Source organism: Heptranchias perlo, chromosome 11 (assembly GCF_035084215.1).
Source record: "Heptranchias perlo isolate sHepPer1 chromosome 11, sHepPer1.hap1, whole genome shotgun sequence".
NCBI classification, from domain to species: Eukaryota; Metazoa; Chordata; class Chondrichthyes; order Hexanchiformes; family Hexanchidae; genus Heptranchias; species Heptranchias perlo.
Genome location: NC_090335.1, coordinates 1,806,150 through 1,832,915, shown reverse-complemented (window position 1 = coordinate 1,832,915; position 26,766 = coordinate 1,806,150). Strand labels below are relative to the sequence as shown.

General features: G+C 40.4%; 1 protein-coding gene across 1 annotated transcript in view; it reads right to left on the bottom strand.

The window, feature by feature from the left end:
- Positions 1-2,239: 2,239 nt before the first annotated feature.
- LOC137327531 (uncharacterized) overlaps positions 2,240-26,766 on the bottom strand; it is a 252,799-nt gene continuing 228,272 nt past the window's right edge. Inside the window, exons 8-9 of the mRNA XM_067993432.1 lie at positions 25,272-25,411; positions 2,240-2,758 (exon numbers count right to left, since the gene is read on the bottom strand). Coding sequence (XP_067849533.1) covers positions 2,537-2,758; positions 25,272-25,411 — 362 coding nt within the window. The 3' untranslated portion in view covers positions 2,240-2,536. The remainder of the gene's footprint in view (positions 2,759-25,271; positions 25,412-26,766) is intronic.

Below are 26,766 nucleotides of genomic sequence, written 5' to 3'. Positions count from 1 at the left end.
AACACAGATGCAGGTCCGATCCCTATGTTTACACACTGATGAGTTTTGTTAAAACATTGAATAAGGAGATGAGGAGAAACTTCTTCACTCAGAGGGTGGTAGGTCTGTGGAATTTGCTGCCCCAGGAAGCTGTGGAAGCTACATCATTAGATAAATTTAAAACAGAAATAGACAGTTTTCTAGAAGTAAAGGGAATTAGGGGTTACGGGGAGCGGGCAGGAAATTGGACATGAAGCTGAGTTCGGATCGGTCAAGGCCCTGTGGGTGGCGGAGAGGGCCCAGGGGCTGTGTGGCCGGGTCCTGCTCCTACTTCTTGTGTTCTTTAGATTTGTGGTTGGGATCAGATCAGCCATGATCTTATTGAATGGCGGAGCAGGCTCGAGGGGCCGATTGGCCTACTCCTGCTCCTATTTCTTATGTTCTTATGTTCTTAAAGATTGCACACTACTAAATTCCACATCCTCCAATCTGCACACCAGACCTCACCAATCTGCCGATCTGAGTTTGTACCAGCCCTGTGAGAGTGCGTGCACCAAGGTTCTCTGCTGATGCACTAGAGGCCTTGGTGCAAGAGGTGAACAGAAGGAGGGACATCCTATATCCGCGAGGGGGTGGGGGGTGGGGCAAGAGGCCCTCCAGACATATATCCAAAAGGCAGTGGGAGGCAGCGGGGGATGAAGTCAATGCCAGGCTCACAGCACCATGAACATGGATGCAGTGCAGGAAGAAGTTCAATGCTTTGACACAAGTGGTCAAGGTGAGTGAGGTCAACTGTCAAGTGGCGTCTCCCACCAACTGCTCCACACACTACACCCCCATCACCCACATACCAATAAACTCTTTCCATCAGTACTCAACTCTTCCAATCAGATGCTTCCTTTCACCCTTACACATTACCACTGTTGCAAGCCGCCCACTCACATCTCACAGGCCACACCCACTGGCAGCTATTCAACCATGTCCGGCACACCACCCAGACACACGTCCCGCTTTCTTGCAGGAGAAGGTGGCGCATATCAGGAGGCAGCAAGTGGCAGTGGCATTTAGCCCCTCGAGCCTGTTCTGCCATTCAATGAGATCATGGTTGACCTGTGACCTAACTCCATATACCCGCCTTAGCCCCATATCCCTTAATACCCTTGGTTCACAGAAATCTATCAATCTCAGATTTAACATTCACAAGTGAGCTAGCATCAACTGCCGCCTGAAGAAGAGTGTTCCAAACGTCTCCCACCCTTTGCGTGTCGAAGCTTTTCCTAACTTCACTCCTCCACTCCTGTCTCTAAATGTTAGGCTATGTCCCCGCGTCCTAGTATTCAAGTCTAGGAGACCCCCAAAAACAGTTACAAATGTCTCGGCAGCCAGAAGCAATAATCCAGCCACTAACCTGTAAATCCTGCATGGTCCCTTTAAATAGCACTGGTGGGGGGTCCTCCAGGCACCCTAAGACACGTTCAGATGGTCGGGGTTAAAACTGTGCCTTGAGTTGAGCGTTAAGTCCCAAAATGGTGTCTGTCACTTTAAATTAGCGTTGCACACTGATTGTATCCATTTTCTCCCGACTTTACATGATTCCAGTGTTCGTTATCTGCGCCTGCGCTAACTCCTATACCAAGATGGCGTCCGGCGCACGTCACGCTGGAAACATGCGTGCGCATCCAAGACGCTATCTTGGATGTCGAAATAACGGGCGCTACACGGCCCAATTTAGCACCCATTATCTCTTATTAATTGAATTTCCTCCCTCTCAGTCAGTTGGATTGTCAGGCTGGTCGGCTGCCAGGCGGGAAAACCAGCGGCAGGAGGGTGCAGCCGGGGACCCTTGGGGAAGGTTCCCAGCAATCGGATCACGGGACAGGCTATAGATCGGGGCTGGAGGGGAGGGGAGGGGGTCGGCGAACACGGCAAGGGGGAGGGACAAGAGATCGCCGATCGGCGGGCGGGTGGGGGGGCGAAGACTTCCTCGAGGGGTCGGGGGAAGCACTCCTGCTCCTCCTGGCCCACAGGGAGTGCTGGAAAAGGCATTTACCTTCTAGATCCGGCTGGTCCCACCTCCCTTTCACTGCCGGGTTTCCCGAGCTGTGGGAAAACCGGCCGGTAACTGTCCTGTCGTGGGGGGGGATAATATCGAGGCCAGCAAAGTATGACAGAAGAGAATTTTAACATGAAACTCACTGCAATGTGTTCGCATGGAACCTTTCTTAATGAGGTCGTGAATAAAGACTCAGGACACATGGAGTTCACAATAGTTCAAATGTATTACTGAGAACAATTGAAGCAGCCGTCGTCATTACAGCTCATAGTAACTAGTATAAACTAGTCACTGTCTCCTTTCTCACCTCTGGTGATTCGAGTGTGTCCAATACAGAATACGGAATGGATCAAATCGCTACAGGAATATGTGCTGGTGTGAACATCAAACAGCAATCATTTAAAAAGACCCTTTCGAGAGAGGATGAGGGTTCAACAAAAACATAAATAAAATAATTCATAACTGCATCGTTACATTCTCATCCACATCCCCCAGTGGTGAATCTCAGATCTTCACCAAGATAAAGATAAAATCTGCATCTAAAGTTTCTTCCACTGTTCGTTTCATTTCAGCGATCCTTTTCTTCCATTGGTTATTGATGAACCATCCTCGGTATTGTGCTGACTCAAAGCTGAGTGTTCCATCTTGCCGTTCCTTCATGTAGAAGATGAAACGCCATTTTGGACTATTCTCTGTGATTTTCTTCAGGGACTGGGAAGTGCATTCCTGAGAGAAAAGTACATCTCCTCGTCAACCTGTGCAGCGCATGACACGGGACCAACAATTACCATCGTCTGTAATGGTTAATCAAACCACCCAATGGCTGGTGGGTTACAATGCAGAGACAAAACGATTGGAAAAATTTCCTTCAATTAAATATTGGGAAGACCAAAGCCATTGTCTTCAGTCCCCGCCACAAACTCCGTTCCCTAGACACCGACTCCATCCCTCTCCCTGGCCACTGTCTGAGTCTGAACCAGACCGTTCACAACCTTGGTGCCCTATTTGACCTTGAGATGAACTTCTGACCACATACCCGCTCCATCACCAAGACCGCCTACTTCCACCTCCATAACATCGCCCGTCTCCGCCCTGCCTCAGCTCATCTGCTGCTGAAACCCTCCTCCATGCTTTTGTTACCTCCAGACTGGACTATTCCAATGTTCTCCAGGCCGGCCACCCACTTTTCACCCTCCACAATCTTGAGCTCATCCAAAACTCTGCTACCTGCATCCTAACTCACACCAAGTCCAGTTCACCCATCACCCCCTGTGCTCACTGACCTACATTGGCTCCCGGTCCAGGAACGCCTCGATTTTAAAATTCTCATCCTTGTTTTCAAATCCTTCCATGGTCTCACCCCTCCCTATCTCTGTAACCTCCTCCAGCCCTACAACCCTCTGAGATCTCTGCGCTCCTCCAATTCTGGCCTTCTGCGCATCCCCGATTTTGATCGCTCCACCATTGGCGGCCGTGCCTTCAGCTGCCTGGGCCCTAAGCTCTGGAATTCCCTCCCTAAACCTCTCCGCCTCGCCACCTTTCTCTCCTCCTTTAAAAAGCTAATTAAAACCTATCTCTTTGACCAAACCAAGCACTGGGGTTCATTTTTAGAGGAATAGATTTGTTAAACTTGTATTGAACCTTGGTTGGACCACACCTGGAATATTGTGCACCGTTCTGGTCTCCATATTACAAAAAGTATATAGAGGCACTGGAGAAGGTGCAAAAAAAGATTTACACGATGATACCAGAACTGAGAGGTTATAACTATCAGGAAATACTGAGCAGGCTGGGGCTCTTTTCTCCAGAAGAAAAGCTGAGGGGTGACCTGATCGAGGTTTTTAAGATTATGAAGGGATTTGAAATGCTAGACGTAGAGAAGATGTTTCCACTTGTGGGGGGAGACCAGAACTAGAGGCCACAAATATAAGATAGTCACTAATAAATCCAATAAAGAATTCGGGAGAAACTTTACCCAGAGAGTGGTGAGAATGTGGATCCAGTTACCACAAGGAGTAGTTGAGGTGAATAACATTGATGCATTTAAGGGAAAGCCAGATAAACACATGAGGGAGAAAGGAATAGAAGGATATGGTGAAAGGGTGAGATGAAGAGAGGGAGGAGGCTCATGTGGAGCATAAACACCGGCATGAACCAGTTGGGCCGAATGGCCTGTTTCTGTGCTGTAAATTCTATGTAATTTCTGAAGTGTGGTGCCCAGAACTGAACGCAGTATTCTAAATGGGGTCTAACCAGAGCTTTATACAGCTGTAACATAACTTCTATCTCTTCGTAGTCCAGCACCCTTCAGCTGAAGGCCAACGTTCCATTAGCCATTTTAATTATTTTTTGTACCTGTCCACTAGCTTTTTGCGATTTCTGTCCTAAATCTCTCTGCTCCTCCACAGTTCCTGCTTCTCACCATTTAGAAAATACTCTGAGGTCCTAAGTGGATGACCTCACACGTCCCCACATTGAACTCCATCTGCCCCAGTTTTGCCCACTCACTCAATCTCTCAATGTCCCTTTGCAACTTTCTGCTCCCATCTACACTATTTACTGTGCCACCTAACTTAGTGTCAGCAAACTTGGATATACGGCTCTCTATTCCTTCATCCAAGGCATTTATAAATAGAGGCATAGAGTACAAAAGCAAGGAAGTTATGCTCGAACTTTATAAAACACTGGTTAGGCCTCAGCTGGAGTATTGTGTTCAATTCTGGGCACCGCACTTTAGGAAAGATGTGAAGGCCTTGGAGAGGGTGCAGTAAAGATTTGCTCGAATGATTCCAGGGATGAGGGACTTCAGTTATGTGGAGAGACTGGAGAAGCTGGGGTTGTTCTCCTGAGAACAGAGAATTGTAAACAATTTTACAACACCAAGTTATAGTCCAGCAATTTTATTTTAAATTCACAAGCTTTCGGAGGCTTCCTCCTTCGTCAGGTGAACAATGTGAAAAATGTTCACATCGTTCACCTGACGAAGGAGGAAGCCTCCGAAAGCTTGTGAATTTAAAATAAAATTGCTGGACTATAACTTGGTGTTGTAAAATTGTTTACAATTGTCAACCCCAGTCCATCACCGGCATCTCCTCATCATGAGAACAGAGAAGGTTAAGGAGAAATTTGATAGAGGTGTTCAAAATTGTAAAGGATTTTGATAGAGTAAATAAGGAGAAACTTATGTGGCAGAAGGGTCAGTAACCAGAGGACACAGATTTAAAGTAATTGGCAAAGAACCAGAGGGGAGATGAGGAGAAATTTTTTGACACAGCAAGTTGTAATGATCTGGAATTCACTGCCTGAAAGGGCGGTAATAGTAACTTTCAAAAGTGAATTGGATAAATACTTGAAGGGAAAAATTTATTGGGCTATGGGGAAAGAGCGGGGGAGTGGGACTAATTGGATAGCTGTTTCAAAGAGCCGGCACAGGCACGATGGGCCGAATGGCCTCCTTCTGTGCTGTATCATTCTGTGATTCTATGATAATCACATTTACCCACCCTGTTCCCATATTCTTCTAACCCCTTTTCCTTCATCCATTTATCCAATCTAATCTTGCCTGGATGAGTGCAGCTCCAACAACACTCAAGAAGCTCGACACCATCCAGGACAAAGCAGCCCGCTTGATTGGCACCCCATCCACCACCCTAAACATTCACTCCCTTCACCACCGGCGCACTGTGGCTGCAGAGTGTACCATCCACAGGATGCACTGCAGCAACTCACCAAGACTTCTTCGACAGCACCTCCCAAACCCGCGACCTCTACCACCTAGAAGGACAAGGGCAGCAGGCACATGGGAACAACACTACCTGCACGTTCCCCTCCAAGTCACACATATCACCGTTCCTTCATCGTCGCTGGGTCAAAATCCTGGAACTCCCTTCCTAACAGCACTGTGGGAGAACCGTCACCACATGGACTGCAGCGGTTCAAGAAGGCGGCTCACCACCACCTTCTCAAGGGCAATTAGGGATGGGCAATAAATGTCGGCCTTGCCAGTGACGTCTACATCCCATGAACGAATAAAAAAAAAATCTTCAATATTGACAGTTTCTGCCTCAATCACTAACTCTGAGAGTGAATCCCATGGTCTCAGTGTGAAGAGGTTTCTCCTGCCCTCTGGCCTAGATCTCTTACATTTAATCTTGTATCGACAGCCCCTCGTTCTTGACCTCCGACCCACTATAATCAGTCTGTTTCTATCCACCCTGTCCCATCCTTTCATAATTTTGAGCACCTATATTATGTTGCCCCATCATCTGCGATGGTGCAACAAATGAAAAGACCCAATACATGGACGAATGTTGTATCTGTGGAGGAAAGGCTGTCAATCAAGTGGGCTGCTGTGTCCTGGATGGTGTCGAGCTTCTTGAGTTCCTGGACCCTGGGGCCTTCCCGGTCATCAGATTTCTGTTGCTTTCTTTATTTGTTGACTTATTATCACATTGCTTTCTGTTACAGTTTTAAAAAATTCTGCAATAATTAGGGAAGTGTGACTAATTTGATAGCTCTTTGAAAGAGCAGGCACATGATGGGCCAAATGGCCTCCTTCTGTGCTGTATGATTCTATGATTCTTTCGAAAAGTTGAGTACAGATCCCTGGGGAACATCATATTCTGCCAATTTGAGTACATACCCATTATCCCTACTCTCTGCCTCCCACCTCCTCACCAATTCCCTACCCATGTCAATAAATTGCCTCCAATTCCATGCGCTCTTATTTTGTTAAGTCTCCTATGTGGAACCTTATCGAATGCCTTCTGGAAGTTCATATAAATAGCATCCATAGACACTCCCTTATCTACCACGTTAGTGACCTCCTCAAAAAATTCAACCAGGTTCATTAGACAGGACTTACCCTTTACAAATCCATGCTCGCTCTCTCTGATCAGCTCATATTTGTCCAAGTGCTCAGTCACTCTGTCCCTAATAACAGATTCTAGTAACTTCCCCACAACAGACGTTAGATTAATAGGCCTATAATTTCCTGGTTTCTCTCTCCCACCTTCTGAAATAATGGAGTGAGATTGGTAATTTTCCAATCCAAGGGGACAATTCCTGAATGGAGAGAGGTTTTGAAGATCATGACGAGAGCATCTACAATTTCCACACGACTTCTTTTGATAGCCTGGGGTGGAAACAATCAGATCCTGGAGGTTTATCTATCTGTATCATAGAACCATGAAATGATTCGGCACAGAAGGAGGCCATTCGGCCCATCATGCCTGTACCAGCCCTTTGAAAATGCTATCCAATTAGTCAATTTCTGTCTCTTCCCATGAAAGTCAGCCTCACCTAAATTTAAACCCTTAGTTCGTGACTCCCCCTTCTCCCTCTCAAACCTTATATCGAAGATATTATCTGAGGCCCAGTGCGGGGGATTCCCTGCTGGGCTAAACCTCTCGGGAGCTGGATCAAGGGCCAGAAGAGACTCAGGTAAGTTTCAATTTTAAATTTATTAAAGGTTTCCTTGTGAGTGAGGAGGAGCAGGAGTGGGCCTCCAGGCCCAGCAAACAAACCTTGGGCCTCTCCTCCCCTGGGTTCCCTCCCCCTCCCCCGATTGTGATCAGTACCTTCCTCTCCTCCACCCCCCCAACCCCGATCCACTTACCAGCCTGCTCGGGGCTTGGGACCGTCCGTCAGCCCCCTGGGTGTGGCCTGCATTCCCGCCACTGCCGACTGGGCTCAGGCAGGAATCAGATCTGTGTTATGGAAAGAAGTTCCCGGAGCTAAAATTTCTGGGGATCTCAGGCGGTGTCGGTATGGAGCTCACTGCTCACCCCGGGGCCACCCCCCACCAGGCACCGATCCCATTACTTTATACAGATAGACGCGTTATACAGACGGGCGATGGAACATCTATTGATCTGCGAGTAAAATGGATCCTTTGAAGATCAGAGTCTGATTGTTCAGTAAACTCAGCCTCAGGTCACTCATTGTTTAATTGTAGTTTGTTCAGGGAAATATGCCAGATTTTTAGATCAAAATGGGTGATTGTGAAGCTGAATGAGTGAAACTTGGCAGATCTGCACCTTCAAATGTTTCAATGGAATTTGTAAAATGTGTTACTCTGCTGATCATAAACCCACAATTTGGCAATCTCATTAATACAATCTCATTAATACAATCTCATTCAGACAATCTCATTAATACAATCTCATTAATACAATCTCATTCACACAATCTCATTAATACAATCTCATTAATACAATCACATTCAGACAATCTCATTAATACAATCTCATTAATACAATCTCATTCACACAATCTCATTAATACAATCTCATTAATACAATCTCATTCAGACAATCTCATTAATACAATCTCATTCACACAATCTCATGAATACAATCTCATTCACACAATCTCATTAATACAATCACATTCAGACAATCTCATTAATACAATCTCATTAATACAATCTCATTCACACAATCTCATTAATACAATCTCATTAATACAATCTCATTCAGACAATCTCATTAATACAATCTCATTCACACAATCTCATTAATACAATCTCATTCAGACAATCTCATTAATACAATCTCATTCACACAATCTCATTAATACAATCTCATTCAGACAATCTCATTAATACAATCTCATTAATACAATCTCATTAATACAATCTCAATCATACAATCTCATTAATACAATCTCATTAATAGAATCTCATTAATTCAATCTCATTAATACAATCTCATTCAGACAATCTCATTAATACAATCTCATTAATTCAATCTCATTCAGACAATCTCATTAATACAATCTCATTAATACAATCTCATTCACACAATCTCATTAATACAATCTCATTAATACATTCTCATCAATACAATCTCATTCACACAATCTCATTCAGACAATCTCATTAATACAATCTCATTCAGACAATCTCATGAATACAATCTCATTAATACAATCTCATTCACACAATCTCATTAATACAATCTCATTAATACAATCTCATTCAGACAATCTCATTAATACAATCTCATTAATACAATCTCATTCACACAATCTCATTAATACAATCTCATTCAGACAATCTCATTAATACAATCTCATTAATACAATCTCATTCACACAATCTCATTAATACAATCTCATTAATACAATCTCATTAATACAATCTCATTCAGACAATCTCATTAATACAATCTCATTCAGACAATCTCATTAATACAATCTCATTCAGACAATCTCATTAATACAATCTCATTCAGACAATCTCATTCACACAATCTCATTAATACAATCTCATTAATACAATCACATTCAGACAATCTCATTAATACAATCTCATTAATACAATCTCATTCACACAATCTCATTAATACAATCTCATTAATACAATCTCATTCACACAATCTCATTCACACAATCTCATTAATACAATCTCATTAATACAATCTCATTCAGACAATCTCATTAATACAATCTCATTAATACAATCTCATTCACACAATCTCATTAATACAATCACATTAATACAATCTCATTCAGACAATCTCATTAATACAATCTCATTAATACAATCTCATTCACACAATCTCATTCAGACAATCTCATTCACACAATCTCATTAATATAATCTCATTAATACAATCTCATTAATACAATCTCATTCAGACAATCTCATTAATACAATCTCATTCAGACAATCTCATTAAAACAATCTCATTAATACAATCTCATTCAGACAATCTCATTAATACAATCTCATTCACACAATCTCATTAATACAATCTCATTAAGACAATCTCATTCAGACAATCTCATTAATACAATCTCATTAATACAATCTCATTCACACAATCTCATTAATACAATCTCATTAATACAATCTCATTAATACAATCTCATTCAGACAATCTCATTAATACAATCTCATTAATACAATCTCATTCAGACAATCTCATTAATACAATCTCATTAATACAATCTCATTAATACAATCTCATTCAGACAATCTCATTAATACAATCTCATTCAGACAATCTCATTAATACAATCTCATTAATACAATCTCATTCAGACAATCTCATTAATACAATCTCATTCAGACAATCTCATTAATACAATCTCATTAATACAATCTCATTCAGACAATCTCATTAATACAATCTCATTAATACAATCTCATTCAGACAATCTCATTAATACAATCTCATTCAGACAATCTCATTAATACAAACTCATTCAGACAATCTCATTCAGTCAATCTCATTAATACAATCTCATTAATACAATCTCATTCACACAATCTCATTAATACAATCTCATTAATACAATTTCATTCACACAATCTCATTAATACAATCTCATTAATACAATCTCATCAATACAATCTCATTCAGACAATCTCATTAATACAATCTCAGTAATACAATCTCATTCAGACAATCTCATTAATACAATCTCATTCACACAATCTCATTAATACAATCTCATTAATACAATCTCATTCAGACAATCTCATTCAGACAATCTCATTAATACAATCTCATTCAGACAATCTCATCAATACAATCTCATTAATACAATCTCATTCACACAATCTCATTAATACAATCTCATTAATACAATCTCATTAATACAATCTCATTCAGACAATCTCATTAATACAATCTCATTCAGACAATCTCATTAATACAATCTCATTAATACAATCTCATTCACACAATCTCATTAATACAATCTCATTAATACAATCACATTCAGACAATCTCATTAATACAATCTCATTAATACAATCTCATTCACACAATCTCATTAATACAATCTCATTAATACAATCTCATTCAGACAATCTCATTAATACAATCTCATTAATACAATCTCATTCACACAATCTCATTAATACAATCTCATTCAGACAATCTCATTCATACAATCTCATTAATACAATCTCATTCGTACAATCTCATTAATACAATCTCATTCATACAATCTCATTAATACAATCTCAATCATACAATCTCATTAATACAATCTCATTAATTCAATCTCATTAATACAATCTCATTCAGACAATCTCATTAATACAATCTCATTAATTCAATCTCATTCAGACAATCTCATTAATACAATCTCATTAATACAATCTCATTCACACAATCTCATTAATACAATCTCATTAATACATTCTCATCAATACAATCTCATTCACACAATCTCATTCAGACAATCTCATTAATACAATCTCATTCAGACAATCTCATGAATACAATCTCATTAATACAATCTCATTCACACAATCTCATTAATACAATCTCATTAATACAATCTCATTCAGACAATCTCATTAATACAATCTCATTAATACAATCTCATTCACACAATCTCATTAATACAATCTCATTCAGACAATCTCATTAATACAATCTCATTAATACAATCTCATTCACACAATCTCATTAATACAATCTCATTAATACAATCTCATTAATACAATCTCATTCAGACAATCTCATTAATACAATCTCATTCAGACAATCTCATTAATACAATCTCATTCAGACAATCTCATTAATACAATCTCATTCAGACAATCTCATTCACACAATCTCATTAATACAATCTCATTAATACAATCACATTCAGACAATCTCATTAATACAATCTCATTAATACAATCTCATTCACACAATCTCATTAATACAATCTCATTAATACAATCTCATTCACACAATCTCATTAATACGATCTCATTCAGACAATCTCATTCACACAATCTCATTCACACAATCTCATTAATACAATCTCATTAATACAATCTCATTAATACAATCTCATTCAGACAATCTCATTAATACAATCTCATTAATACAATCTCATTCACACAATCTCATTAATACAATCACATTAATACAATCTCATTCAGACAATCTCATTAATACAATCTCATTAATACAATCTCATTCACACAATCTCATTCAGACAATCTCATTCACACAATCTCATTAATATAATCTCATTAATACAATCTCATTAATACAATCTCATTCAGACAATCTCATTAATACAATCTCATTAATACAATCTCATTCAGACAATCTCATTAAAACAATCTCATTAATACAATCTCATTCAGACAATCTCATTAATACAATCTCATTCAGACAATCTCATTAATACAATCTCATTAATACAATCTCATTCAGACAATCTCATTAATACAATCTCATTAATACAATCTCATTCAGACAATCTCATTAATACAATCTCATTAATACAATCTCATTCAGACAATCTCATTAATACAATCTCATTAATACAATCTCATTCAGACAATCTCATTAATACAATCTCATTAATACAATCTCATTCAGACAATCTCATTAATACAATCTCATTAATACAATCTCATTCAGACAATCTCATTAATACAATCTCATTAATACAATCTCATTCAGACAATCTCATTAATACAATCTCATTCAGACAATCTCATTAATACAATCTCATTAATACAATCTCATTCAGACAATCTCATTAATACAATCTCATTAATACAATCTCATTCAGACAATCTCATTAATACAATCTCATTCAGACAATCTCATTAATACAAACTCATTCAGACAATCTCATTCAGTCAATCTCATTAATACAATCTCATTAATACAATCTCATTCACACAATCTCATTAATACAATCTCATTAATACAATTTCATTCACACAATCTCATTAATACAATCTCATTAATACAATCTCATTAATACAATCTCATTCAGACAATCTCATTAATACAATCTCAGTAATACAATCTCATTCAGACAATCTCATTAATACAATCTCATTCACACAATCTCATTAATACAATCTCATTAATACAATCTCATTCAGACAATCTCATCAATACAATCTCATTAATACAATCTCATTCACACAATCTCATTAATACAATCTCATTAATACAATCTCATTAATACAATCTCATTCAGACAATCTCATTAATACAATCTCATTAATACAATCTCATTCACACAATCTCATTAATACAATCTCATTAATACAATCACATTCAGACAATCTCATTAATACAATCTCATTAATACAATCTCATTCACACAATCTCATTAATACAATCTCATTAATACAATCTCATTCAGACAATCTCATTAATACAATCTCATTAATACAATCTCATTCACACAATCTCATTAATACAATCTCATTCAGACAATCTCATTCATACAATCTCATTCACACAATCTCATTAATACAATCTCATTAATACAATCTCATTCAGACAATCTCATTAATACAATCTCATTAATACAATCTCATTCAGACAATCTCATTAATACAATCTCATTAATACAATCTCATTCACACAATCTCATTAATACAATCTCATTAATACAATCTCATTCAGACAATCTCATTAATACAATCTCATTAATACAATCTCATTCACACAATCTCATTCAGACAATCTCATTCACACAATCTCATTAATATAATCTCATTAATACAATCTCATTAATACAATCTCATTCAGACAATCTCATTAATACAATCTCATTAATACAATCTCATTCAGACAATCTCATTAAAACAATCTCATTATTACAATCTCATTCAGACAATCTCATTAATACAATCTCATTCACACAATCTCATTAATACAATCTCATTAATACAATCTCATTCAGACAATCTCATTAATACAATCTCATTAATACAATCTCATTCACACAATCTCATTAATACAATCTCATTAATACAATCTCATTAATACAATCTCATTCAGACAATCTCATTAATACAATCTCATTAATACAATCTCATTCAGACAATCTCATTAATACAATCTCATTAATACAATCTCATTCAGACAATCTCATTAATACAATCTCATTCAGACAATCTCATTAATACAATCTCATTCAGACAATCTCATTAATACAATCTGATTCAGACAATCTCATTAATACAATCTCATTAATACAATCTCATTCAGACAATCTCATTAATACAATCTCATTAATACAATCTCATTCAGACAATCTCATTAATACAATCTTATTCAGACAATCTCATTAATACAAACTCATTCAGACAATCTCATTCAGTCAATCTCATTAATACAATCTCATTAATACAATCTCATTCAGACAATCTCATTAATACAATCTCATTAATACAATCTCATTCACACAATCTCATTCACACAATCTCATTAATACAATCTCATTAATACAATCTCATTCACACAATCTCATTAATACAATCTCATTAATACAATCTCATTAATACAATCTCATTCAGACAATCTCATTAATACAATCTCAGTAATACAATCTCATTCAGACAATCTCATTAATACAATCTCATTAATACAATCTCATTCAGACAATCTCATTAATACAATCTCATTCAGACAATCTCATTAATACAATCTCATTCAGACAATCTCATTAATACAATCTCATTAATACAATCTCATTCACACAATCTCATTAATACAATCTCATTAATACAATCTCATTCAGACAATCTCATTAATACAATCTCATTCAGACAATCTCATTAATACAATCTCATTAATACAATCTTATTCAGACAATCTCATTCAGACAATCTCATTCATACAATCTCATTAATACAATCTCATTCACACAATCTCATTAATACAATCTCATTAATACAATCTCATTCAGACAATCTCATTCACACAATCTCATTAATACAATCTCATTAATACAATCTCATTCAGACAATCTCATTAATACAATCTCATTCACACAATCTCATTAATACAATCTCATTAATACAATCTCATTCACACAATCTCATTAATACAATCTCATTAATACAATCTCATTCATACAATCTCATTAATACAATCTCATTAATACAATCTCATTAATTCAATCTCATTAATACAATCTCATTCAGACAATCTCATTAATACAATCTCATTAATACAATCTCATTCAGACAATCTCATTAATACAATCTCATTCAGACAATCTCATTAATACAATCTCATTCAGACAATCTCATTCAGACAATCTCATTAATACAATCTCATTCAGACAATCTCATTAATACAATCTCATTAATACAATCTCAATCAGACAATCTCATTCAGACAATCTCATTAATACAATCTCATTCATACAATCTCATTAATACAATCTCTTTCAGACAATCTCATTAATACAATCTCATTCAGACAATCTCATTCAGACAATCTCATTAATACAATCTCATTCAGACAATCTCATTAATACAATCTCATTCAGACAATCTCATTAATACAATCTCATTCACACAATCTCATTCAGACAATCTCATTCACACAATCTCATTAATACAATCCCATTAATACAATCTCATTAATACAATCTCATTCAGACAATCTCATTAATACAATCTCATTATTACAATCTCATTAATACAATCTCATTAATACAATCTCATTCACACAATCTCATTAATACAATCTCATTAATACAATCTCATTCAGACAATCTCATTAATACAATCTCATTCACACAATCTCATTCACACAATCTCATTCACACAATCTCATTAATACAATCTCATTCACACAATCTCATTCAGACAATCTCATTAATACAATCTCATTCAGACAATCTCATTCACACAATCTCATCAATACAATCTCATTCAGACAATCTCATTCACACAATCTCATCAATACAATCTCATTCACACAATCTCATTAATACATTCTCATTAATACAATCTCATTCACACAATCTCATTAATACAATCTCATTAATACAATCTCATTCAGAAAATCTCATTAATACGATCTCATTAATACAATCTCATTCACACAATCTCATTAATACAATCTCATTAATACAATCTCATTCAGACAATCTCATTATTACAATCTCATTAATACAATCTCATTCACACAATCTCATTCAGACAATCTCATTAATACAATCTCATTAATACAATCTCATTCACACAATCTCATTCAGACAATCTCATTAATACAATCTCATTAATACAATCTCATTCACACAATCTCATTAATACAATCTCATTAATACAATCTCATTCAGACAATCTCATTAATACAATCTCATTAATACAATCTCATTAATACAATCTCATTCACACAATCTCATTCATACAATCTCATTCACACAATCTCATTAATACAATCTCATTAATACAATCTCATTCAGACAATCTCATTAATACAATCTCATTAATACAATCTCATTCAGACAATCTCATTAATACAATCTCATTAAAACAATCTCATTCAGACAATCTCATTAATACAATCTCATTCAGACAATCTCATTAATACAATCTCATTCAGACAATCTCATTAATACAATCTCATTAATACAATCTCATTCAGACAATCTCATTAATACAATCTCATTAATACAATCTCATTCAGACAATCTCATTAATACAATCTCATTAATACAATCTCATTCAGACAATCTCATTAATACAATCTCATTCAGACAATCTCATTAATACAATCTCATTCAGACAATCTCATAAATACAATCTCATTAATACAATCTCATTCAGACAATCTCATTAATACAATCTCATTAATACAATCTCATTCACACAATCTCATTAATACAATCTCATTCACACAATCTCATTCAGACAATCTCATCAATACAATCTCATTAATACAATCTCATTAATACAATCTCATTCACACAATCTCATTAATACAATCTCATTAATACAATCTCATTCACACAATCTCATTAATACAATCTCATTCAGACAATCTCATTAATACAATCTCATTAATACAATCTCATTCACACAATCTCATGAATACAATCTCATTAATACAATCTCATTCAGACAATCTCATTCAGACAATCTCATTAATACAATCTCATTAATACAATCTCATTCAGACAATCTCATTACTACAATCTCATTAATACAATCTCATTCAGACAATCTCATTAATACAATCTCATTAATACAATCTCATTCAGACAATCTCATTCAGACAATCTCATTAATACAATCTCATTAATACAATCTCATTCAGACAATCTCATTACTACAATCTCATTAATACAATCTCATTCAGACAATCTCATTAATACAATCTCATTAATACAATCTCATTCACACAATCTCATTAATACAATCTCATTAATACAATCTCATTCAGACAATCTCATTAATACAATCTCATTAATACAATCTCATTCATACAATCTCATTAATACAATCTCATTAATACAATCTCATTCAGACAATCTCATTAATACAATCTCATTCATACAATCTCATTCAGACAATTTCATTCAGACAATCTCATTCAGACAATCTCATTCAGACAATCTCATTCAGACAATTTCATTCAGACAATCTCATTCAAACAATCTCATTCATACAATCTCATTCAAACAATCTCATTCAGACAATCTCATTCAAACAATCTCATTCAAACAATCTCATTCATACAATCTCATTCAAACAATCTCATTCTGACAATCCATGATGAAATGGAATTTTTCACTCCAGGTTTGCCAATTCTGGTTGGAGGTATTCCTGGAGATTTGATCACATAATGTCTGACTATGTGATGTCTGATCATGTGGTGTCTGCAAATTTTATTGCTTTTACCATATGAATACTGAGTCCCTGCAGTTGAATGCCTTTCCTTGTGGTTTTGTGCCATCAGCTGTTGCAAGAACCAGGAGCTCCCTTGAGCAGGCGAAGAGGAGAAATGGAGGGTGAGGAAACTGAGGGTGGGGAAACCAAGGGGAAACCAAGGGTGGGGAAACGGGGGGAAACCGAGAGTGGGGAAACAGGGGGAAATGGAGGGCGGGGAAACCGAGAGGAAACCGAGGGTGGGGAAACGGGGGAAACAGAGGGTGGGGAAACCAAGGGGAAACCGAGGGTGGGGAAACGGGGGGAAACGGAGGGCGGGGAAACAGGGGGAAACGGAGGGCGGGGAAACCGAGGGTGGGGAAACGGGGGAAACGGAGGGCGGGGAAACGGAGGGTGGGGAAACAGGGGAAATGGAGGGTGGGGAAACCAAGGGGAAACCGAGGGTGGGGAAACGGGGGAAACGGAGGGTGGGGAAACTGAGGGGAAACCGAGGCTGGGGAAACTGAGGGGAAACGGAGGGTGGGGAAACTGAGGGGAAACGGAGGCTGGGGAAACGGGGGAAACGGAGGGTGGGGAAACTGAGGGGATACAGAGGGTGGGGAAACGGGGGGAAACGGAGGGTGGGGAAACCGAGGGTGGGGAAACAGGGGGAAATGGAGGGCGGGGAAACTGAGGGGAAACCGAGGCTGGGGAAACGGGGGGAAACAGAGGGCGGGGAAACCGAGGGGAAACTGAGGGTGGGGAAACGGGGGGAAACCGAGGGCGGGGAAACCGAGGGGAAACTGAGGGTGGGGAAAAGGAGGGTGGGGAAACAGAGGAGAAACAGAGGGTGGGGAAACGAAGGGCAAACTGAGAGCAGGGAAATGGAGGGCGGGGAAACGGAGGGTGGGGTAACGGAGGGTGGGGTAACGGAGGGTGGGGTAACGGAGGAGAAACGGAGGGTGGGGAAACCGAGGGCGGGGAAGGGATTTCACAGAGGGGGGAAACCTTAGCTGGGAGGAATTTTAATTCCACCAATAATTAACAGTAATACACTGAAATTGCACTGATAACTAATAGAAATACTGGTAACACTCAGATTCCCCTCATAATGAACAGTAATACAATAATTCTCCGATAGTCTATATGTAACTGGTGTAATGCCCCGATATCCTACCTGTAACTAATAGTAATCCTATAACCTGCAGATATTCACCATGAAACCATAGCCAGAGTCCCCCTGCATTGCACAAGGTGCGGTCAGGCTCCCCACTCAGTGCTTCTTTTAAGAAGCCCAATCTCTCTCCCTATCTCTTGGTGTCTGGTTTGGACTCTGGTTCTGTGTGAAGGTGACACTCTGACCTGGGAATCTCAGTCAGAGCCGATCTGTGCTTGGACTTCACAGGTCAAAACCGGCCGGTACAGACTGACCTGAACCAAACCGAGAGATCACACAAAGGGCAGTGGGCTCAGTGATTGGGGCACTGCTCACAGGGCACATCGTCCTGAACTCAGCTCAGCACCAACATTTCTAAACCATTCCTCGGGCTTGGACTCAATAAAGGAGAGTTTTCAGGGAATGATTGAAATTACAGCACAGGAGAAGGCCATTCGACCCCCGGTGCTGGCCCTCTCTCCTGTAACCCTATTACCCCCCAGCTGCTTCTCTTTCTCCTTTTCAAATATTCATCTCATTCCCTTTTAAATTATGCTCTAGTCTCTACCTCAATAGCCACTTGTGGTGAAGGATTCCATGGTCCAATAGCCCTCAGTTCAAGAACCTTCCTCCTCCCTTCCTCCTTGGTTCTTCCAGTGACAATTAGATTGGAAATTTGCCAATGTCACTCCATTATTTCAGAAGGGTGGGAGAGAGAAACCAGGTAACTACAGGCCTGTCAGTCTAACATCAGTTGTGGGGAAGTTACTGGAATCTGTCATTAGGGCACTTGGACAAATATAGCTGATCAGAGAGAGCCAGATTGGTTTTGTTAAGCATAATTCATGTCTGACTAATCTAGTTGAATTTTTTGAGGAGGTCACTAGCGTGGTAGATAAGGGAGTGTCTATGGATCTTATCGATATGGACTTCCAGAAGGCATTCGATAAGGTTCCACACAAACAATTATTGGCAAATACGCGAGCGGACGGAATTGGAGGTAGAGAGTGGGGAGGGGTACTCTGATTGGCAGATGTGACAAGAGGGAACACCATTTGTTTTGGGACCACAACTTTTCACCACATTTATTGATGACTTGGGTGAAGGAATTAGAGAGTCGTCAATCCAAGTTTGCAGATGACACCAAGTTAGGAGGGACAGTAAGTTGTGCAGATGGGAGCAGGAAGCTACAAAGGGATGGACGGACTAAGTGAGTGGGCAGATGGAGTTCAATGTGGGGCAGTGTGAGGTCACCCACTTTGGACCTAAGAAAGATAGATCAGAGTATTTTCTAAATGGTGAGAAACAGGAACTAAGCTAGTGCACAAAAAGCAATCAAAAAGGGCAATGGGATGTTGGCCTTTATCTCGAGAGGCTGGAATACAAAGGGGTGGAAGTTCTGTTCCAGCTGTACAGAGTTCCGGTTAGATCCCATCTGGAGATACTGGGTTCAGTTCTGGGCACCGCATCTCAGGAAGGATATATTGGCCTTGGAGGGGGTGCAGTGCAGATTCACCAGAATGATACCGGGGCTAAAAGGGTTAAATTATGAGGTCAGGTTGCATAGACGAGGCTTGAATTCCCTTTAGTACAGAAGGTTGAGGAGTGATCTGATTGAGCTATTAACATTTTAGAAGGATTTGATAGGGTAGATACAGAGAAACTATTTCCTCTGGTTGGGGAATCAAGAACAAAGGGGGTCATGGAATCATATACTGCATAGTAGGAGGCCATTCAGCCCACCGTGCCTGTACCGGCTCTTTGAAAGACCTATCCAATTGGTCCCACTCCCATGCTCTTTGCCCATAGCCTCCATAATCTTAAAATTAGAGCTAGGCCATTCAGGAGTGAAATCAGGAAGCACTTTTTCACAAGGAGGGTGGTGGCAATCTGGAACTCTCTCCCCCAAAAGGCTGTAGATGCTGGGGGACAATTGAGCTTTCAAGGCTGAGATTGATAGATTTTCGTTAGGCAAGGGTATCAAGGGATATGTAGCATCAAATGGGTAAATGGAGTTGAGGTGCAGATCAGCCATGATCTAATTGAATGGCAGAGCAGGCTCGAGGGGCCGAATGGCCTCCTTCTGTTCCTAATGTTTCTATGACAATCCTCAGTCTCTGTCCCCCTGTTCCCCATTTGCCCACCAGTGGAAACAATCTTTCACTATTTACCCACAGTAAGGTCCCCAGGTTACACTCAGCCCTTTACTGGCCGCTCCTCTCTCAGTGCCACTCACCCTCATCATGTTGCTGCTGCTGCTCCCAGCGCTGCAGGAAATGCTGGTTCCCATGGCCACCCCATTCCCCAGTCTCCCTCTCTCCCCAAGCCCCCATTCCCCAGTCTCCCTCTCTCCCCGAGCCCTATTCCCCAGTCTCCCTCTCTCCCCAAGCCCCCATTCCCCAGTCTCCATCTCTCCCCAAGCCCCCATTCCCCAGTCTCCCTCTCTCCCTGAGCCCCATTCCCCAGTCTCCCTCTCTCCCAAGCCCCCATTCCCCAGTCTCCCTCTCTCCCCGAGCCCCAGTCTCCCTCTCTCCCTGAGCCCCATTCCCCAGTCTCCTTCTCTCCCCAAGCCCCCATTCCCCAGTCTCCCTCTCTCCCCGAGCCCCATTCCCCAGTCTCCCTCTCTCCCCGAGCCCCATTCCCCAGTTTCCCTCTTTCCCCGAGCCCCATTCCCCAGTCTCCCTCTCTCCCCGAGCCTCATTCCCCAGTCTCCCTCTCTCCCCGAGCCTCATTGCCCAGTCTCCCTCTCTCCCCGAGCCCCATTCCCCAGTCTCCCTCTCTCCCCGAGCCCCATTCCCCAGTCTCCCTCTCTCCCCGAGCCCCATTCCCCAGTCTCCCTCTTTCCTCGAGCCCCATTCCCCAGTCTCCCTCTCTCCCCGAGCCTCATTCCCTAGTCTCCCTCTCTCCCTGAGCCCCAACATTCTCCAACCTTCAGGCTCCCTCTTTTCCCCCATCAGATCCCCAACCTCCTGACCCCCATTTCCCAATCTCTCACTCTCCCCCTACCCCCAAATTCCCTGTCTCTAACTCCCCCGACTCCCAGTTCGTTGTCGCTCCATCCCCTCATTCGAACCCCAATCCCCCATCCCCCCAGTCCCTGGTCACCCACTGTTACCCTCCCAAGCCCCAAGTCCCTGTCCCCTAGCCCCTGTTGACCCTAGATTTGCATCTTTCTCCCACACAAAGCTGTTGAGGCTGGGGGTCAATTGAAAATTTCAAAACTGAGATTGATAAATTTTTGTTCGGTCAGGGTTAAGAGTTCTGGAACCAAGATGGGTAGATGGAGTTAAGATAAAGATCAGCCATAATCTCATTGAATGGCGGAAAGGGTTTGAGGTGCTGAATGGCCTCCTCCTGCTCCTATCTTCCTATGTCTCCTCACACAATGAATTGTTTTAACACTTAGTTTCACCTCCTGCTGAAACAGTTACTGATGTGTTAGCTCCCATGAAGCATCCATTTCTGGTGTGAGAGCTCATTACTGCAAAGAGATCCTGAAGATTCTTAAGTGAGCACCATCATTAAGAAAAATATATCTGGGCAGAAAAGTCGAGTGCCGATAATTTGCTCCAGTGATATTGTGAACAAAGGTGGAAAAGTTCCCTCTGCTCAATAAATCTTTATGGTGTTGGTTCACAACATGAAACTACCCCCACAGAAGAGTTCAGGGTGATTTGCACTGTGATGCTCTTATGATCTGGAATTCACTGCCTGACAGGGCAGTGGAAGCAGATTCAATAGTAACTTTCAAAAGGGAGTTAGATAAATACTTGAAAAGGAAAAATTTGCAGGGCCATGGGGAAAGGGCAGGGAAGTGGGATTAGTTGGATTGCTCTTTTAAACAGCCTGCACAGGCACGATGGGCCAAATGGCCTCTGTTTGTGTTGTATCATTCTATGATTCTATAAGCGATGTGGTTGATGTAATTTATATCATCAGGCTGTGTGTTTACAAACAAGCAGAACAACTGGATAAGTGTGGATGAATTAAGGAAAGCCAGCACAGATTAGTTAAAGACAAATCATGTTTAACGAACTTGATTGAGTTTTTTGATGAGGTAACAGAGAGGGTCGATGAGGGCAATGTGGTTGATGTGGTGTATATGGACTTTCAAAAGGCGTTTGATAAAGTGCCGCATAATAGGCTTGTCAGCAAAGTTGTAGCCCATGGAATAAAAGGGGCAGTGGCAGCATGGATAGGAAATTGGCTCAGTGACAGGAAACAGAGAGTAGTGGTGAACGGTTGTTTTTCAGACTGGAGGGAGGTGTACAGTGGTGTTCCCCAGGGGTCGGTACTAGGATCACTGCCTTTTCTTGATCTATATTAATGACTTGGACTTGGGTGTACAGGGCACAATTTCAAAACTTGCAGATGACATAAAACTTGGAAGAGTAGTAAACAGTGAGGAGGATAGTGATAGACTTCAAGAGGACATAGACAGGCTGGTGGAATGGGCGGACACGTGGCAGATCAAATTTAACGCAGAGAAGTGTGAAGTGATACATTTTGGCAGTAAGAACGAGGAGAGGCAAAATAAACTAGAGGGCACAATTCTAAACGCGGTGCAGGAACAGAGAGATCTGGGGGTATACGTGCACAAATCTTTGAAGGTGGCAGGGCAGGTTGAGAAAACGGTTAATAAAGCATAAGGGATCCTGGGCTTTATAAATAGAGGCACAGAGTACAAAAGTATGGAAGTTATGTTGAACTTTTATAAAACACTGGTTCAGCCACAGTTGGACTATTGTGTCCAATTCTGGGCACTACACTTTAGGAAGGATGTGAAGGCCTTAGAGAGGGTGCAGAAAAGATTTACTAGAATGATTCCAGGGATGAAGGACTTCAGTTACGTGGATAGACTGGAGAATCTGGGGTTGTTCGCCCTAGAGCAGAGAAGGTTGAGAGGAGATTTGATAGAAATGTTCAAAATCATGAAGAGTTTAGATAAAGTAAATAAAGAGAAACTGTTCCCATTGGCGGAAGGGTCGAGAACCAGAGAACACAGATTTATGGTGATTGGCAAAACACATGAGGAAAAACTTTTTTACACAGCGAGTGGTTATGATCTGGAATGCACTGCCTGAAAGTGCGGTGGAGGCAGATTCAATTGTGGCTTTTGAAAAGGAATTGGATAAATACTTGAAGGGAAAAAATTTGCAGGGCTACGGGGTAAGAGCGGGGGAATGGGACTGGCTGGAATGTTCTTACAAATAGCTGGCATGGGCTCGATGGGCCAAATGGCCTCTTTCTGTGCTGTAACCATTCTATCATTCTATGAAGAAATTTGCTAAATATTTTTTAATGAGAGCAGAGTCTTTTGGCAAAAGAAAAAGTATCCATCAAACAGGTTTTGAAATCTTGGTGTGTAGATAGAGACCACTAAATATCTAAAACTAGCATTTCAATCATTGTACCAGAGATTTTACAACAGTAAAATAGCTGATCACAGTATTAACACTGGGTAAACAGTGATCAAGTCAAAAATTAAACCACTGATGATGCTTCATAAGCCTTGGATTCTATCTGGGACACATGGTTAAGGTCCAGTTAAGTGTGAATGAAAGAATCAATGAACCAAGCTCTCTAGAAAGAGGAGTGAGGCAACAACAACTTGCTCATTGCTACCTATCCTCTTTGATATCTTCATGGATGATGAATTGGATGAAAAAAGATGGCCTCAGAGAATCTGTTCCAGGTATCTCCGAAAGCATTGCAGCGATCTATTTTACAGGTGATATTGTGTTGTTGGCAACTCACCTGGGGATCAAGTACCCTCTACCCACCACCTTCAGCCTGTGGGATATGATGATGGGAGCACCCATGCATGATATTATAACATGCCTGGTGATGGCAATTCAGGATCATCAGTCCTCTGAGCCAGTGTTGGTAATCTGATACCTGAGTCAGGCAGTATTCCAGGGCACTCTTGGTGATTATCCAGCCAGCCCGCCTATTAATAGAAGCTGGAAATGGAGACCCATTGGACTCACTGGAAACTCTGGAAACTGGGATTCTCCCCACTTGGCCCCACATAGCCCTGAAACCAATGTCCTCCTGGGTACTGTGCTCCTGGTTGGGAAACTGCAGATAGCCGACCATGCTGTGTGCTGTGGGATTAAGTTCCAGTATCCAGGGGGATCAATTAGCCTTGGTTCTGCCAACCTGCACTTTGTGCTCAGTGTGTGCTCCTTATTGGACAAACAGAAAATCTAATATTGAAAACTCAGAAACTCTAGCCGTGTGGATTTCTTGCTTGCTGTACGGGGGTTGGGGGAGAGGAGGACAGGTGGGAGGAAGTGTTTGGTAACGATGCTCTGGTCATCCAGAGTGTGGGGCAGGCATGATGGTCTTTTCCTGCCTGTCAATTTTGTATGTTCATATGTTTGGAGACTCATAAACTTGACGATGAATTCTCCACATGTCACACACACAGCTGGCCAAAACAAAATCACAAGCCTAAAGTGTTCAGCAGACTGAGCACTCACCTCTATCCTGAGCAGTACATTGTTCCCTTCACTGTGACACATCAGGAAACAGCTGGTTTTTGAAAAATTGAGCACAACTGGCATTCCACGGTATGGCCTTAGAATCTTGTTGGATTTATAATAAAAGATCGTCACCTGAGCTGTGAAGGAAACAAACGTCATCACAACTGAGCGAGCTCACCTTCCAACTTTCAGTTCCTAGCTTTAGCTGCCAGAATGATCCTGTACCTCTATAGGCTGCCTCGCCTGTCCTCAATAAATGACAGGGCATTACAACATCACACCTTGTTTTAGGTTTAAACTAATAAGCAAATTCATTCAACAAAAGGTAGACAAGAAAATAAACAATAGTAATATAATGGACATTGTATTACTAATTGCTATTGGATCCCTAAAGTCCAAGAGACGCAGACTCAAGCATATCTGGTGCACAACTGGTTTGGCCATCTATTACCAGATCAGGCTGGACCATATCAAGATCTACCGGGCCAAAATTGCCCACCACTCCTGGAGAACAAATAGAACCCCTGGTTTCTTTTCTCCACTACCAACTATTTCCTTAATCCTCTCTCTCCCGCCCCCTCCACCCTAATCTCTAAAAGCAGAATATAGGGAGTTAGGAGGTAAATTAAAAAATAGGACCTCAAAGGTAGTAATCTCAGGATTGCTGCCAGTGCCACGTGCTAGTCAGAGTAGAAATAGGAGGATATTTCAAATGAATACGTGGCTAGAGGAATGGTGCAAGGGGGAGGGATTCAAATTCCTGGGACACTGGAAACGGTTCTGGGGGAGGTGGGACCAGTACAAACCGGATGGTCTGCACCTGGGCAGGGCCGGGACCGCTGTCCTAGGAGGAGTGTTTGCTAGTGCTGTTGGGGAGGGTTTAAACTAAAGTGGCAGGGGGTTGGGAACCTGAGCAGGGAGAGAGAGGAAAGCGTAACAGGAAGGGACAGAAGGTGTGGAGTAATAGTTAAAGTGTTAAAAAAGGAAAAAGCAGGAACTAAGCGTCACAAAACAGATTTGAAAGTTCTTTATCTGAATGCACGTAGCATTCGTAATAAAATGGACGAGTTAACGGCACAAATAACTACGTATGGGTATGATCTTGTGGCCATTACAGAAACATGGCTGCAGGGTGACAACGACTGGGAATTAAATATGCCAGGGTATTTAACAATCAGGAAGGACAGGCAGGAAGGAAGGGGAGGTGGGGTGGCTATGTTAATAAAGGAAGGAATCACTGTAATACAGAGAAATGATATTGGGACAAAGCATCAAGATAATGAAACAGTTTGGGTGGAGATAAGGAATAATAAGGGAAAAAAAACATTAGTGGGCGTAGTATATAGGCCTCCTAATAGTTGCAACTCTGCTGGAAGAAGTATTAATCAGGAGATAGTCGGGGCATGTAATAAGGGAACAGCTATAATTATGGGGGATTTTAATTATCATATTAACTGGACAAATCAAATTGGGCAGAGCAGCCTTGAGGACG